The sequence below is a fragment of the Alnus glutinosa genome, chromosome 9, assembly GCF_958979055.1.
Source record: "Alnus glutinosa chromosome 9, dhAlnGlut1.1, whole genome shotgun sequence".
NCBI lineage: Eukaryota > Viridiplantae > Streptophyta > Magnoliopsida > Fagales > Betulaceae > Alnus > Alnus glutinosa.
In genome coordinates this window covers 20,527,683-20,543,700 of record NC_084894.1, presented here as the reverse complement: position 1 = coordinate 20,543,700, position 16,018 = coordinate 20,527,683, and the positions used below count along the sequence as shown (strand labels likewise).

Below are 16,018 nucleotides of genomic sequence, written 5' to 3'. Positions count from 1 at the left end.
TGGGTGGAGATCGAAAGGGACGAAATTTGAAAGTGACAGAAGAGATTTGGGTGAGGTCGACGAACTCTGAGAAATTAGGGCTTGGGGAAGAATCGAGCAGTTGTGAAAATCAAATCACCAGTATTTTTAAAATCATGAAATTTTTAATTTTCCTCTTAAATTTAATAATGTGACGTGGCAGTGGTTTGAAGTCTAGGTGGCATGAGGATAGGTGTCGCTATATTAAACCGACATGTGTGGGTTGACGTGGCCTTTTTTTTGTTTTGGACAGAAAATTTGACGAAGATACCATTTCTGTCTTTTCCCATAACCCAGTTACCACCTGTGATAAAAAAGAAAGCATAAAGGGCAAAAAATAAAAAAAGTAAAACCATAGGGGGCAAAAAAGTACTTAACCCAAAAAAAAAAAAAAAAAAAAAAAAAGGCAAAACTGCAAAATTGATCTTTGGAGATTGAGGTGTTGTTATAGTAGGCCTCTATAACAAATAACTCCTTATTGGGTTTTATTTAAAACAAACTTGGTGAGAATAAGATACATTTTAGCCTAGTATTCTTTGTAATTTAAAAGAATAGGAGATTTCCTTTAATTAGAAATAATAGGCATCTTTCTATTATATTTTATCCCTGATTATGATTTAAATTCATTGACAAAAAAAAAAAAAAAAAAAAGAAAAAAAAAAAGAAGAAGAAGAAAGAAAAAAGGAAAGCAGTTTTTTTTTTTTTTTTTTTTTTTTTTTTTTTTTTTTTTTATCAAGAAAGATTATTATTATTTTTGAACAAAATAACATGTGCTACCATATATTGATGAAAGCGCCCAAATGCGAATACAAGGATAGAGGTACAAGACCTCCCTAAACCTTAAGTCAAAAAACAAGTCTGACTTGAAGCAGTTGCCTAAATACAATACACAAATATTACAAGGAAACCAATAAAAGCTACTCTTTACAGTTAAGCCCATATTAAACAAGATAAGATGGCTAGTATCTACCACAGACACCAAATAAGTCCATGAAACATTTGTGCATTACAAGTAGACACACTGTGATTCACAGTAGACACAGAGGAATATACAAAGCAGAAAAATCCACAACCACCAGCTCCGGGAAAGCCGTCACCGGAGTCGGCGCGTGTTGTGCAAGCGCCTACTTCCGAATCCCTCTTTGTAGCAAACAACCTTCAACAGTCCAAATCATCACCACCTGAGACCGAAAAAGTGGTACATGCCCCTCACACGCAGGACTAGGGAGGAAGCTCCCCAGCACATGCTGGCCACGCACCAAACAGGGGAGAAAACGCACGGCCACGGCTTGTGACTATCGGACTGAAGGAGGCCCGTGACCACCACAGGGAGGCGCGTGTCACATAAATCCGTGCCAAAACGCATAGATCTAGCACCATATAAAAACCACATTGTTAAAGCATAGCCAGAAACGCCTTGCCGGAGACACACCACGAGCGGCCAAAACCCACAAAACCAATAGCCTGAAACTCCTTCTGCTGAAACACAAAAAAAAAAAAAAAAAAAAAAAAAAAAAAATGCACACACACACACAAAAGCTCCATAGCTTGAAGCTAAGAGAACCACAACCTCCACCGGATCAAACCGTGAGGAGCAAAACCTCCACAGTCTTAAAGGCTGGGAGTGAAAGCTAAACTCCCTAGAAGAATCCAGGAAGGGAACAAAAACAACCAACCTAGCCCTTTCAAAGCTAGGTGGAGACCAAACACCAAGAAGCCTCCTCCCCCCCCCCCCCCCCCCCTCTCAAGCAACCAAACACCACGAAGGTGCTCTCTCTCAAAGATGGTTAAATTAGTGAAATGTACCAATCTTGTCATCTTCCATCTTGAAATGTTGGTCAAAGTTTAGTGTTACATTCTTTTTTAAAAATAAAATTGAGAAACATAAGCTTTGTGAGATTGGTTAGACGGGCAAAACCTGTTGGATCCAGATCAAATTTCCAAAATTTTCATATGGATACCTATTTCCTTGGCACTCTCAGAACGACACCGAGCCATCTCCCCCACCACTTTTCATCTCTCTCTGACTCAGCGGTGTTGACATGACCATGGAAAGTTCAAACCCAACCTTCAGTTTCAAAGATTACATAGCCCAAAAAGTCAATGCCATCAACCAAGCCCTCGACGCCGCCATTTCGCTGAAAGAGCCCCATAAGCTTTACGAGCCCATGCGCTACTCCCTCCTTGCCAGTGGCAAGCGAGTCTGCCCCATCCTCTGCATCGCCACCTGCGAGCTCGTCGGTGGCACCGAACGCATGGCCATGCTCGCCGCTTGCGCTGTGGAGATGATCCACACCATGTCTCTGATCCACGACGAACTTCCTTGCATGGACAACGATGATTTCCGCCGCGGAAAGCCCAAAAGCCACAAAGGCCTTCGGCGAAGCCTTGAAGGTGCTCGCCGGCGACGCGCTCCTGGCAATGGCGTTCGAGCACATAGCGGCGTTCACCGTGGGCGTGCCGCCAGCGAGGATCGTCCGTGGGATTGGGGAGCTTGTGAGACTCATTGGAGCCGAAGGGGTTGTTGGGGGCCAAGTGTTTGATATAAGCTCAAAGGGGATCTCTGGCGTGAGCTTGGAGCACCTCGAACTCATCCATCTGCGCAAGACAGCGGCCATGGTGGAAGCCTGGAAGGGACAACGGTTCTTGGAGCTGTACTAGGAGGAGGATCCGATGAGGAGATTGAGAAACTGAGGGCATTCGCCAGGTACACTGGGTTGCTTTATCAGGTAGTGGATGACATTCTCGACGTGACAAAGTCGTCGCAGGAACTGGGAAAAACGGCAGGGAAGGACTTGGTGGCTGACAAGGTGACGTATCCGAAGTTGATGGGCATCGAGAAGTCGAGGGAGTTTGCAGAGAAATTGAAGGAGGATGCGCAGGATCAGCTCTCCGAGTTTGATCTTGAGAAGGCCGCGCCGTTGGCTGCATGCCTTGGCTAATTACGCTGCTCATAGGTCCAACTAGTCTCGTCTCACTGTAACAGCCTTTTTACGACGTCGTTTCCGATATGCTCGAAATAAGAAACTATACACGTGGCTCTACTTTTATAGGTGATAAAATATATGGTATAGATGGATCAAGATCCTCTTACTCTATTTTCTTAATTCTGTTTAGATCATATCTAAAAAAAATAAAATAAAATTATGTGTAGATCTTAATTATTTATTTTTTAGAAATGCTAGAGTTCCTTCTAATGTCCGTAAAGGGATATAAAATTGATTTTTTTTTTTTTTAGTGAAAGATCTAGTATTTCATTAATAAAAATTATGAGCATAAAGCTCTTACATTATAAAGTATAAAGCTCTGCAAACTCATAGCCACATGCTATGAGGTTACAAAGTCATAGATATAAACAAAATTCTTATAATAAAGTATTATCTATGACTTTTATATTCGGCTAACCCATATACAAAAATAGTTAAAGAGTAGATCTGCTCCGAACAGACTAGATTTAAGACAATGGTAGCCAAATATCCTAGAAAACTTTATTTAAACCGGCTGTGAGAGATAACCCATCACACCGAATTATCTAGGCCGTGAGAGATAACCCCTCGCACCGAAGTATACAGGTCGTGAGGGATAACCCCTCACACCTGACTAACCTTCATCTCATAGATCGTCCATGAGGGTAGATATATGGAGAATAAAACTCTTATTCAAAATAAAAACACAACCAGCAAACAACAGCAGCAGCCATGGAGGAGATGAATGGCACAACACAGAGGTAGATAGACGGATGCATAACTGAGAGGCCAAAATTGTTGATATGGTCAGAGAATACCTACAAATCAGAAGAAAAAAAAACCAGACGGATGCATAACCAATTTTTTTTAATTTTTTTAATGTATAGGAGATGTGTCAATACCTGAAAGTAGATACGTGGACTACCGTTAGTTTTTTGACAGAAATTTGAATAGAGTTACCATCTCCATTTTTTCCCAAAGACAAGATATCATATGCGATACAAAATGAACCACAGAGGGTAAAAAATAAAAAAGTTAAACCACAAGGTGCAATTCCCTTTTTAACCCTCTCTTCTTTTTTTTTTTATGCATTTGTTGAGCTATAGTTCTCAAATTTGCTAAGCACTATAACAACTGGCCATTTTTTTTTATAACTAAAATGACTAGTTTGATAGTAGGGGTGTACATGCGGGCAGATATTAACTGCTCATATCCGCTATCTGCACCTATTTGTTATCCCCTATCCGCACATGCAGATGTGGTTAGCAAAAACAGTTATCCACGTATACGGATGCGGATAGCGGATGCAGTTAATAATCGTATCTGCGTACCCTATATATATATATTAAACACAACACAACGCTATCAACACCCTCTTATGAATGTGATACATTTAGACAATTTATTTTTTTTATGTTATAAATTTGTAATATTATTTCTTTTATGGTGGATTTGTAATTTTTTTTTTTTTTTTTTAATGTTTGCTCGTTTAATTGTTATGTTTATTAAATTATGGATTAAAAAAGAAAAAAAAAAAAAAAAAAAAAAAAAAAAAAAAAAAGCCCTTACTGGTATTTCTTGTGAGCATTGATTACTATGGATATTTTGAAGTTGTATCCATCATACCTTTTTTTTTTTTTTGGTTCTACATATTTTTAGTGTTGCATTATATTTTTAAAACAAACCTAAAAAACTAAAAATCAGTCAAAAATATTTTTAAAAGCATTTCAAAAACAGGCTCATTACCTGTTTTCAAATAATAGATAATAACCACACTTAATAACTGCAATAACTTCGCGGATGCGATATTGCAAGTGTGTAGTACATTAGATATTGCAAATAACTGCATCCACATCCGCAATTGTGTCCATATCCGATAAAACTACTTTTTTGCCCCTTTTTACTACCTACAAACCAACCTTTAGCACAACATTTGTATTTTAAGATATTAAAAAAGTATGTGAAAAACACGTGTCATTAAAAATTCGTATTGCTCAAGTGCTAAAAAATACATGTCACTTTTAAAGACCGGACAAACTCTATCCTGACTAAAAGGCTAGCCCAATAAAAATGTTATAAGCACTTGGTGAGTAAGGAGATTCGAACAACAATGTTTACAAAAACAAAAGACTTACAAAATTTCGATTCAAAATATATTTTGGGCCAAGGCAAGGATATCATTGCAGCCCTAAGGCCCTGTGAAATTTGGGTTTAAAGAGAGCTAAGAACGGGCCTGCTTACATTTTAGTCTGTCACCGTTTTCTCTCCCACAAACAGATTTTCTTCGTCACTGGCACACTGCTCAAATTTTCAGTGAAAAAGAATGGGTTAGGTTTTCACATTTGGCGGGAAAGCAGGGGAAGGAGAGTGAGAGTGAGAGAAATGGCGAACATGGTAATCAGCGAGATGGACCTGCCCAGGTGGATCGCCAACATATTCGCAGCTCGTAACATCATCACCGCCAAGGTAAACTACCGAATCTCAACCTCCTCATTTCCTCCTAGCTTAGCTGACACAGTTTGGAACTACTTAATGTTTTGTTAAGGAAATAATTTATATTTCTAATTTAATTTTTTTTTTCTTTTAAATTTCTGGTGCAAAGTTCAACTTGTCCATGGTCCTAATTGATGAATCTGTAGTAAAGATGATTACAGTTCTAATTTTTCAGCCAAATTGGTAGGAAAAACAAAAGGAATAAAAACAAATTGGCATTATTGGAATCTGAATTCAGCTGTAGTTTTTACTTTGCAATGAATTTGAAGACAATGATTGCTAACAAGGTAAGTGGAGGAATTACATTTACGCTGTTTGCTTCAGGATGCGTTATCTTTAACTGAATTTGAGTTGATGGAGTTCTTAGATGTGGGGTTGGCAGAAGTAGCATCTGCAGTAGCGCACATCAGTGAAATCGTGTGTCCACCATATCAAACAGTAAGCATAAAACTTTGGATTTTCGATTTATTATAGTGGCAGTTCAGTTGGATCAACTGTGCACTAGATTTTTTTTTATTGTCTGTTTTGATTTTGAGTTTCTCAGAGGTGCTGGATTTAGTTGTTTCTAGGCATTATCTCTGATGGAGCAGCGGGTTCAAAATGAGCACTTGGCTGGCCATCTTCCCACACGTCTGAAAGGATTAGACGAAGCCTTATGTGGTGGAATACCATTTGGTGTTTTGACAGAGTTGGTTGGTCCAGCAGGAATCGGCAAAACACAAGTATTATTCTTCATAAGTACCTTATTTACTCTCAATTTGGGTGTACTTGGGGATCTTATCATGATGTATGCATATTTTTGAATCCATACATACTCTGTAGTTGGAATTTGAGTCTTACATGATATATCGTAGCAAGGGAAATCTTTATCAAATGACTATTAGGAGAAAGCCACACATCATTACCTCTTCACGAAGGTCTGTGGTACACATGTAGGTCCTGGGTGTCTGGTTCTTGTGATACTCAGATCTTAATACATAGAGGCATCTTTGACTTATAACAGTATCCAATTTCTTCTTCCTCTATGTGTCTATGTAATTAGGCATAAAAGAACATCCTTTTTCACTTAGCTACATGAAAATGAAAATGATCATTTTAAAAAACACCTTTCAAAGACAGTAAAGAGTATTGGTTCCTCTTGAAGTTGCTGTAAGGAAAGTAAAAAGTCTACAAGGAATTTGGATCATGGTGATGATATAGTATATAATGACCTTTATTTCATTGAGAATTCTGTCCTAAAGTTAATTGATGGAAGAGAACCTGCATCGCCCCCTCAGTAGTTGGGATTTAAGGCTATCTGAAGGTAAAACATTTCCATGCACACATCATTTTGGGAACAAGCTGCAGCAAATGAAGATAATAATAATAACTATGATGATAAATTGCGGAGCCTTTATTAGGATTCCATTTCCTTTCCCTCTTTTAGCACGTGCTTACCTTGAAAATAAATTATCAGCTTTGCTTCGTCAACTGAGAGATATATGAGACACAAAACAACACTTTTGTTAGCTATTTTGTGAAGAAATGCATCTTGGGGTAAAGCCATTCTTATTTACTCATTGATAAGTGGGATGTTTCATTTAAGGGACACAATTTGAGCTTGCAGTCTAAGCATGACATAGGTAACTCTATAATATTTTGTGGGAACTATCTAGCTTGGTTAGTTGATTTTTGAGCTGTAGTTTTCTTGATCAAATTGCAGTTTTGCTTAAAGCTCTCTTTATTGGCTTCGCTACCTGTGAGTTATGGAGGCTTAGATGGTCGTGTAATATATATTGATGTAGAATCCAAATTTAGTTCAAGAAGGTACTTAAGCACATCTTTATGATATCACTCATTTGATGTGTATGTGTCTTCCTTACAATTTTTCAATAAGAAGAGCAATAATTTCAAGTCACGAAATTTGCTTCTTTCAGGATGATAGAAATTGGAATGAAAAGTTTCCCGGAAATATTTCTCATGAAAGGCATGGCACAGGAGGTATGCTGGATTTTCACTAAATTTTTTCCCTTTTTTAAATTTTCACTTCCTCGCATCACTTCGGTTAACTGGAGATTATTTTTCCATCTATATTCAGATGGGTGGTAGAATCCTTGTTTTGCATCCGACATCATTGTCTGAGTTCACAGAGAGGTAAGACTTCATTTTTCCAAGGCCTTAGAAAAGACAGATTATGACTGAAACTTCAGGGAGGATTGATTGGTGATTAGATGAGAAATTCATATGGATTGCAAGGCATGCATGATGAATACCAGGACCTCTCCAGTTTGGAATGTTCATATGATTTAATTCCTTTGAAATGAAAGTTGGGTTTAAGAAAGAGTGGAATAATTAATCAGTATTCTGCAACTTTCTCAAACTAGTTGGGATTATGCTTGGGTGACCTGAGTATCTTTTTTTCTCTTAAATACAACTGAAGCCTAATTGAAATGGCCCAACAAGCCAGCAGTATTGCTACTCTACTGCATGTCTTTTAATTAAACTAATACATACTGCAACTATACATTGTGATATTTTATATCTTTAAGTCCTGACCTGATACATACTGCACCAAAACCCCAGAAAACATGCATATGTTGATAGTTGTAACTGAACTTCCTGAGGGACTGCCATCAGTGGTGAGTTTATTTTGGAACAAAACTGCCTCTGAGCAGTGCTTTTTTTTTTTTAGAAGTCTATATTTGCTTTTGATGCACGGGATGGACTTGCTAGAAATCTCTCAGGTTCACTGGGGGGCCTCTGAGGTAGTATCCAGCCAGTTGAGGGTTTTCTTCTTACTCTTCTTCAGTTTTGCGCATTATTGGAATCTTTTTTTCCCCCAATATCTATTAACTTAGATGGTTTGAATGTACAACCTAGCAATTAGATGATGCAAAATGGAAGGTGTGCTACTGTTTATCAAATATTGCATTGTTTACTTTCTATATACGTTTGTTGTCCTAAATTCCCTGGTTACCCTATAGTCCTTTATCCTAGCAACTTGCATTTGTTTACTAACTAATCAAAAGACTGCTGAAATTGGTCGATGGATCATATGTTATTCATATTGTTACCAGTCTGCAACAAATCAAGGTTTCACTCCTCCAACATCAAGTGAAGTTGCTAGTAATTGATAGCATGGCTGCTCTTGTTTCAGGGTAAGAACTTCTTTAGTAATCAACCACCTGGTTTAGCTATGTGTTACTCTTCAGCATTACTATTCTAATCAGCATTTCTTTCTTTGTTTTAGGATAAGAATTATTTTGCCAGTACCCTGTTATTTTCAGAATTCTTCTCATATGAAGACTGAATCCTGATTAACATTTTATCAGCTTTCAGTATGATCATCTGCTTCTCTCTCTCTCTCTCTCTCTCTCTCTCTCTCTCTCTCTCTCTCTCTCTCTCTCTCTCTCTCTCATGTTCACAAAGAAGGAAAGTTATGGAACTAATATTGTTCATGTTAAAACTTTAGCAAGTGGTACTTATCAAAAAAAAAACTTTAGCAAGTGGTAGCTTGTGTATTCCTTTAATATAAAAATAGAGTAGTAAAATTTTCTCAATGGATTGCATATGAGGAAGCTATAAGTGAGAGAGACGGTCGTATTCTCATGTTTTAATGAAAATTGTGTCCTATTCTTCTTCTTTTATAATTAACAGTGAAGGTTCTGGAGTTATCAACTCATACATCCACAAACCAAAAACGGCTATCTACATTTAGGCCATTTCATGATGAAACTTTTATGTCTTTAGATAATTGAAAGAACTCTGTCTCCATGTTAATTTTTAACAGAAGAAACTTCTTTTCTCATATCACTCATATATCCATGCTTTTGTTCTGAAAAGGTCATATGCTAGTTGTAATGTGTTCCCCTGCAATGTATCAAGGATATCACATTTTAATTTCCTTGGGGTTTGTGAATGCCATTGTCAAAACTCCCAGCATATTCCCCATTGCACAGAAATGAAAATGTTCATGCATGTGCTCCACTCTTCCTTTTTCTTGACACTTGTCTAATGTTTATTAGCTCATAGGTAAACTTTGCTCAACTCAACAAAGCCTTGATCCCTTCCGCTTGAGTTGGCTATATTGTTCCTTTTGCCCTAATGAACAAACAAACTCACAAGGAAACAACCTCTACAAGGCAACAATCAATCAAGCAACACAAATAAGGCAAACAAAATCAAATCAAGCAACGACTAGCAATTCCAAAGAAATGAAACAAATATTTCTTTAGCATCAATCTTGTATCTCTTCCTAAATTGTAACCTCAAGCACTTGTATATAAAACCCAATGAACATCAATGAAAAAGTGTGCAATAAAATCATTCTCAATACCTGTTTCTATATGGTATCAGAGCAGTGATTAACGACAAACATTGTCAACACACACCTGTTGCCCTGCTCTGTTTTATTTTTTCTTTGAAGCCTTTCTTCGAACACCTAATCTATACCCGTGGCTTCTTCTTCCTCTGCAACCTCAAATCCGATTATCACCAACCCAACCTCTACCCAGCAACTCAACAACCCACCACCGATTTCAAATTTTCCCCACCTGGTCACCGCCAAGCTCACTAAAAACAATTTCCTCACTTGGTGTGCCCAAGTTGAACCTTACCTCCTAGGACTTCACCTCTATGGCTTTGTTGACAACTCTGTCACCCTCCCTCACCAGACCACCTCCACCGATGGCTCCCTCATCATCGTTGTCAACCATGAATCCCTTTGATGGGCTCAACAGGATCAATTCATCCTTAGCATGTTGATATCCTCCCTCTCTAAAGCAATGTTGCCACAGGTCCTCGGTTGCAAAACTGCCCATGAGTTGTGGACCACCCTTGAATGAATCTTCACCTCCACTTCCCGAGCCTATACCATGAGCCTTCACTGCCAGTTAGCCATCACAAAGAAAGGTGGTTAGTCCATTATAGAGTATTTCCAACGCCTCAAAACCATCGGCGCCACCCTTGTCGTCATCGGTCAACCGCTAAACAACTTTGAGTTCACCTCCTACTTCCTCGCCAACATGGGTCTAGAGTATGACTCGTTTGTCACCTCTGTGACAACCCGAGTGGATCCTCTCACCATTGATGACCTCTTCAGTCACTTGCTCGCCCACGAGATGTGGCTTGAGCATCACGCCTAGTCATCATATTCCGCCATTTCCGCCGCCAACCTTGTCTACCGCGGCCAAAGCCACCATAATGACAGAGGAGGCCACCGTGGTTCCAACAGCTCTTCCAAGCGAAGCTATTGACCACAAAGGGCATGGGTATCCCACACAATCCCCTGCTCGTGGCCCTTCAAATCCAAATGGGCAAAGCCCCAATTCGGACCCAAGGCTCAGATATTAGGTTTGTGGCAAAATGGGTGCACTCGGCCTTGATATGCTACCACAGGTTTGACCAAGCCTTCAAGCTAATGGCCCTAATCTCACTGCCTACACTGCTGCATCGTCACAATCTTAGGACCTAAATTGGTATCCAGACACAAGTGCTACCCACCTCATTACCTTCGACCTAAGCAATCAGAATATCCACTCGAAGGAGTATGATGGCACCGATCAGATTCAAGTAGGCAATGGTACCAACCTCGCCATAAAAAATACTGGCACCTCTAAACTCTTCCTTTAATTGTATTTTACGTCATCTTTTACATGCTCCATAAATTCCAAAAAAAAAAAAAAAAAAAAAAATCTATTCAATAATTTACTTATGATAATAACGCTTTCATGGAATTTCACCCGCCTTTTTTTGTCAAGGAGCGCTTGTCCGTGAAAATTCTGCACAGCGGCCCGAGTAGAAATGGATTGTTCCGCTGGTTCTCCTCTTGTGGGCTGGCATGCCATTTTGGTCATCCCGCCGATTGCATAGTTCGTCACATTTTGTCCAAATTTCAAGTTGGCCCATCCAATAAAAAGCTGACTGTCTATCCTGCATGTCAACAAGGAAAAATGTATCAACTTTTCTTTTTCGTTGTCTGAAAATAAATAGTGTTCTTCCTTAATTAATATTTTTTCAATAAATTTATTTGGCTATATCCTATTTCAGGCTTATGTCGAACGCCTTTTTGACTGTGAGATTAAACTTAAACCCATCCAAACAGATGGCGGTGGTGAATACTAGAAATTACTCCACATTTTTGCGTCTCTCCTAAACAATGTTCACCCTTTCAATGACTTTTTAACTTCTGACCCATTTACAACTCCCTCCCAGTTTTTGGTTGTGCTTGTTGGCCCCATCTCCGGCCTTACAACAAGCACATACTGGATTTTCGCTCAGACAAATGCATCTTCATAGGATACAGACCCTCTCATCGTGGATATAAATGACTCCATCTTCCCACCAAACGAACTTAACTTTCTTGGAATGTCATCTTTGATGAGTCTTCTTTCCCTTCACTTCCCACTCTTCTCTCTCCCAGGGTTCTTCCCCCACTCAACACACCATTCTTTATCCACTCATCTCTTCTCAATACCTGCTTCTATATGCCCTCCGTCCTATTTTTTCAAATCTCTTCCATGTTTTCTGGAGATATATTTGCAAAATATACAATGGTCATGCATCATGCATTATTGAGTTGGCTGTGGTTAGTATATAATCAGTGGTCACTCCATTGTTCAGGGAATATGAGCAAGGGGCGCCCAGGCAACATGCATTGGGTTGGCATGTTTCTTTTATCAAGTAAGAATTAAATTGTCTTAATTGCTATGTTACGGAACTTCTTTGCTATAGGTGATTGTCTTTTCTTCTTGAATGATGCTTCTTTTTGTTTAATATCTAGGTCACTTGCTGAATTTTCACGAATTCCTATTGTGGTGACAAATCAAGTGAGATCTCAAAGCCGTGATGAGGCCTGCCAGTATTCTTTTCAAGGTTGGATGGCATAATCAAATTACAAAAGTTCCTCCAGATGTATTACAAATAGAGATTATCTTTTGCAGTGCAAAGCTGGGATGAAACCAAAGATGATCGCATGAGATATGACTCTCATCTTGTTGCTGCTTTGGGAGTTCACTGGGCTCATGCTGTGACAATTCGTCTTGTGCTTGAATCTAAATCAGGTTGGTACTACACATGCTATTTTTTAATAATCTTATGAGCTTGACCTGCCATTAAATTTGTATCTACTTTTAATGTGCATGCTGACACAATAAAATGTTAAAAACAGACCATCCAATGAGCCTAACTTGCCATTAAATTTGTTTGATTGGAATGTATTGCTTCCTTATCTGCTGAAGATAGCATGTTTAATATAGAGTGGATTTGGTTCCCTTCAACTTAACTGCAAACAAAACTTAGGTTATGTTTGTTTCGACGTAACACGTGTTTTGAAGGAATATATATATATATATATATATATATAATATTGTGTGTGTGTGTGTGTGTGTACGAAGTGATGAAGGATTTCTAGAATGGATGTCTCTATAAGAAAAAATGAGCTCTAGGGAATTTTTTTTGTGAGAAGTACGAGTACATTTGAGTATTAAATGAGAGGCGTAAAATAACTTTCACCTTTTTGAGAAGCGCAAGTCATTTTACACTTTGAATACCTTCCGTTGACTAATGTTTTTCATCTAAACCGAAAAGACTTAGAATTTTATTTTATTTTATTTTTATTTTTATTTTATATAAGTAATGTCAATTCATTAATAAAATGCAGAGGGGCGCAACCTTAGTACACACAAAGTATACAAGAGAATCCCTAATAGGAACGAACAGAAAATAAAATTTAAAAAATCTGCATAAGTAAAAACACTCAAGCTCTGATGAGCCGCTATCCAAATATATAACGTGTTAAGCAAACGCTTCCGTAGCTCCAACATCGATGTATTCGGTGCGTATAAGGTGTTACTTATTTGGTGCATATAAGGGATTGTCTTGCCTCCTTTTCTCTTCTCCTTTTGTAATAAGCTTAATGATTTGTAGAAAATACTAGAAAAGATCAATGTTTATATCTTTTAATTTGTATGATTCTTTTCATATTTGGAATTAGAAATCAATTGGAATTTCAAGACGGGAGATTGCGAAAATGTCCTCCAAGAAAAGTCAATTTGTTGACTACTAGGCTATCTAAATTACCTTTATAGGTGTGATAACATGTGAACACTATGGATTTTACCTCTTATCTCATGCTTCAAAAATTCTTAATTTTCTTTTCTCTTGCAGGTCAGAGGTTTATCAAGGTGGCAAAATCTCCAATATCACCACCTCTGGTTTTCCCTTTTAACATAACTTCATCAGGGATGTCATTGCTAAGTGATGATGGATTTGAGCTGACAGGGCCAGATATAAGCACAATTCACTGTCAAGGTTTGTCATTGAGACTTTGTTGTTGGGTGAACCTGTAGAATAATTTTAATTGGACACCCAAGACTATGAGTGCACCTTTCAAAATGTGGAGCACTTTAAAGTAGCTTTTAGTGATTTTTTTTTATTGACTGTAATCTCCGGTAGAGAAACCTTTTAACAATTGATCAAGCTAAAATCAGTTTACTTTTGGTGGAAATTAGTGTCCTTTATTTAAGGTGCTGATACTACTTTTATTAGAGTTACATCATTCAAACTTGTCTGAAAATTTGATGTATATTGGTTTTATATTTGCGGGTTTAATTAATAGATTTAGTCTCACATCAATGAAAAAAAAAAAATTGCAGGCCACAATGACATTATCAATTTTGTCGGGGAAAGCTTGCAGTGATCAATCAGGACAGAAGCTGCACTGGTAAAATTTTAGGTATGTTATGTTGCGGAAAGTATAATACCTGAAACAGCTACTCATTTTAACCTCTTCCTAGGTTAACACCGTAGAAAAAAGATCAATGAACTGAAACTGAAGACTCTTCACCTTGGCTATTTTAGGTTCATAGTACCCTTTGTTTTTTGGTCAAGCAAATTGCTAGTGGGATGGATTATTTCAGATGTTATTATGCATACAAAAGTATTGTGACCTTAAAGTGTACTTTAACTATATTAGATGATTAGCAAGGAAATAAGAAATTTATCATCCTTGATCACTAAGTGAAGGGAAGGTTATTAGGGGGATTATACAAATGGCTAGACAGATCAACTTAAATAATACTGTTGCACATATAATACAACCCTTCTATGTATAAATCCTTATAAAAAAGAATAATGAGAAGACTCATTATCTTGTTGCTATATTGTCAATAATTATCTTCACTGCCCCACAAATGTTTTGAATCTTGACGATTATCCACACCAATCACATCATTCCACATCACTTCAACCTTTTGGATTCCTCCGGTAGTCTGCACCCTATCTTGATGTGAGAGATGTTAGACTTTGAGAGGATAGTAGGATAAGCTTAGGATGTAGGAAAATGTTGAATTTGAAGTACCTACTCTAGTCTCTTGACAGGCCGCATTACATGCTAGAGAGATATCACAATCACAATCACAATAACAACAACAATAGACACGTTGCCTTTTTTTTCTTTTTCTTTTTTTAATTTTATTATTTACATGATGCAGGTTTCAAAAATAGTGAGAATAATTGTCTGGATATATCTATACATACATGTTGCTCTACAGTCTACTGATGATCCTGTTGAAATGGGCCGAAAGTTAAGGGAGATAGATGCCCACAACTGCCACCCATGTCAGTCTAAGCCTGAGCGAAAGTTTCATGTCGTTTCTCTAGTAATCTGAGAGAGAATTGGATTTGTTTAGACAATGTATAGTTAGTAAACAATTTTTGCAGTGGCTAGTAAATTTTGTTCAAACGGCAATAGAATGGTTGTTCTTTTCTCTTTTTTTTCTTTTTTTTTTTAAAGATGAATGAACACAAATCTTAGGTTTGCAAAGTTGCCACTGCAATAAATGGTAACAAATGTTAGAATATATTACGGGATTTGATTTATTGTAATTGATTATAATCAAATTTGATTCAATTACAATAAATCAAATCTCATAATATAAAATCAAATCTCGTAATATATTCTAACAAAAATGTGTTCCGTCATGTAGCTTGGTAAAAAATGTATTTTAGTGCAATAAACGGCTATTAATTAGATGGGTATGTCAGCTCGTGTGACGGGGATTCCTTGCAATTGCCTACGCTCTGTATTTGGGCAGACTATTGTAATAGGCCCCATCGAAAACCTCTCACAAATGTAGTCAGGCAGGCAGCGATCTATATGGGGGAATGCAGTCAATTCCGATACGGCTCAAAGCCTGTTGGGCCAGATCTACTTAAAAAAAAAAAATGCCAACCCATGAACAAGGGCATAACCAGCGTGTGGAATAATAAACTGAGACCAATTAAGGAGCTGATTGATCAGAAGCAACTTGTGATTATAGAAGTGCAGATATTCTACAAATTTCGATTGCTTTATCTAGTGGAGTATCCATGCTTTGTTTATGATGCTAATACTAAAGGAAACAAATGCGTTGAAAGGTGAGATAAGGATTGGCCAGTCCTCGTTAAGTTCAAAGAGGGAAATTAGAGAGGTAGTGGCAACTTTGAATCCTAAAACAAAGGCAAGTTGAGCAGAAAACAAAGGCAAAAAAAAACAAAAGAGGTTAAAAGAAAATTTGGGTAGT

The 16,018-nt window shown here is 37.8% G+C and overlaps 1 protein-coding gene and 1 pseudogene across 2 annotated transcripts; both read left to right on the top strand.

Moving 5' to 3' along the window:
- Nucleotides 1–2,021: 2,021 nt before the first annotated feature.
- On the top strand, nucleotides 2,022–3,066 carry LOC133878301 (geranylgeranyl pyrophosphate synthase, chloroplastic-like; annotated as a pseudogene).
- Nucleotides 3,067–5,242: 2,176 nt separating this feature from the next.
- On the top strand, nucleotides 5,243–15,229 carry LOC133877134 (DNA repair protein RAD51 homolog 2). Of its 2 annotated transcripts, none has more exons than XM_062315381.1 (13): nucleotides 5,243–5,450; nucleotides 5,802–5,915; nucleotides 6,047–6,199; nucleotides 7,180–7,283; nucleotides 7,394–7,457; nucleotides 7,555–7,610; nucleotides 8,534–8,614; nucleotides 12,078–12,137; nucleotides 12,238–12,329; nucleotides 12,398–12,517; nucleotides 13,623–13,766; nucleotides 14,111–14,190; nucleotides 14,948–15,229. In XM_062315381.1, the coding sequence occupies exons 1-12, from the start codon at nucleotides 5,367–5,369 to the stop codon at nucleotides 14,152–14,154; spliced, it is 1,116 nt and encodes a 371-aa protein (XP_062171365.1). In that variant the 5' UTR covers nucleotides 5,243–5,366; the 3' UTR covers nucleotides 14,155–14,190; nucleotides 14,948–15,229. The 2 variants fall into 2 exon arrangements, with proteins under 2 accessions (XP_062171365.1, XP_062171366.1); XM_062315382.1 differs by having other exon boundaries at nucleotides 5,425–5,450; nucleotides 6,037–6,199.
- The last annotated feature ends 789 nt before the right edge of the window (nucleotides 15,230–16,018 follow it).

Bases quoted from the DNA above. Each gene is read 5' to 3' on its own strand.
- LOC133877134 (XM_062315381.1), top strand. From the start codon at position 5,367: ATGGCGAACATGGTAATCAGCGAGATGGACCTGCCCAGGTGGATCGCC. The intron at 7,284-7,393 runs GTACTTAAGCAC...TGCTTCTTTCAG, and splicing joins TCCAAATTTAGTTCAAGAAG to GATGATAGAAATTGGAATGA. The intron at 7,611-8,533 runs GTAAGACTTCAT...TATTGTTACCAG, and splicing joins TTGTCTGAGTTCACAGAGAG to TCTGCAACAAATCAAGGTTT.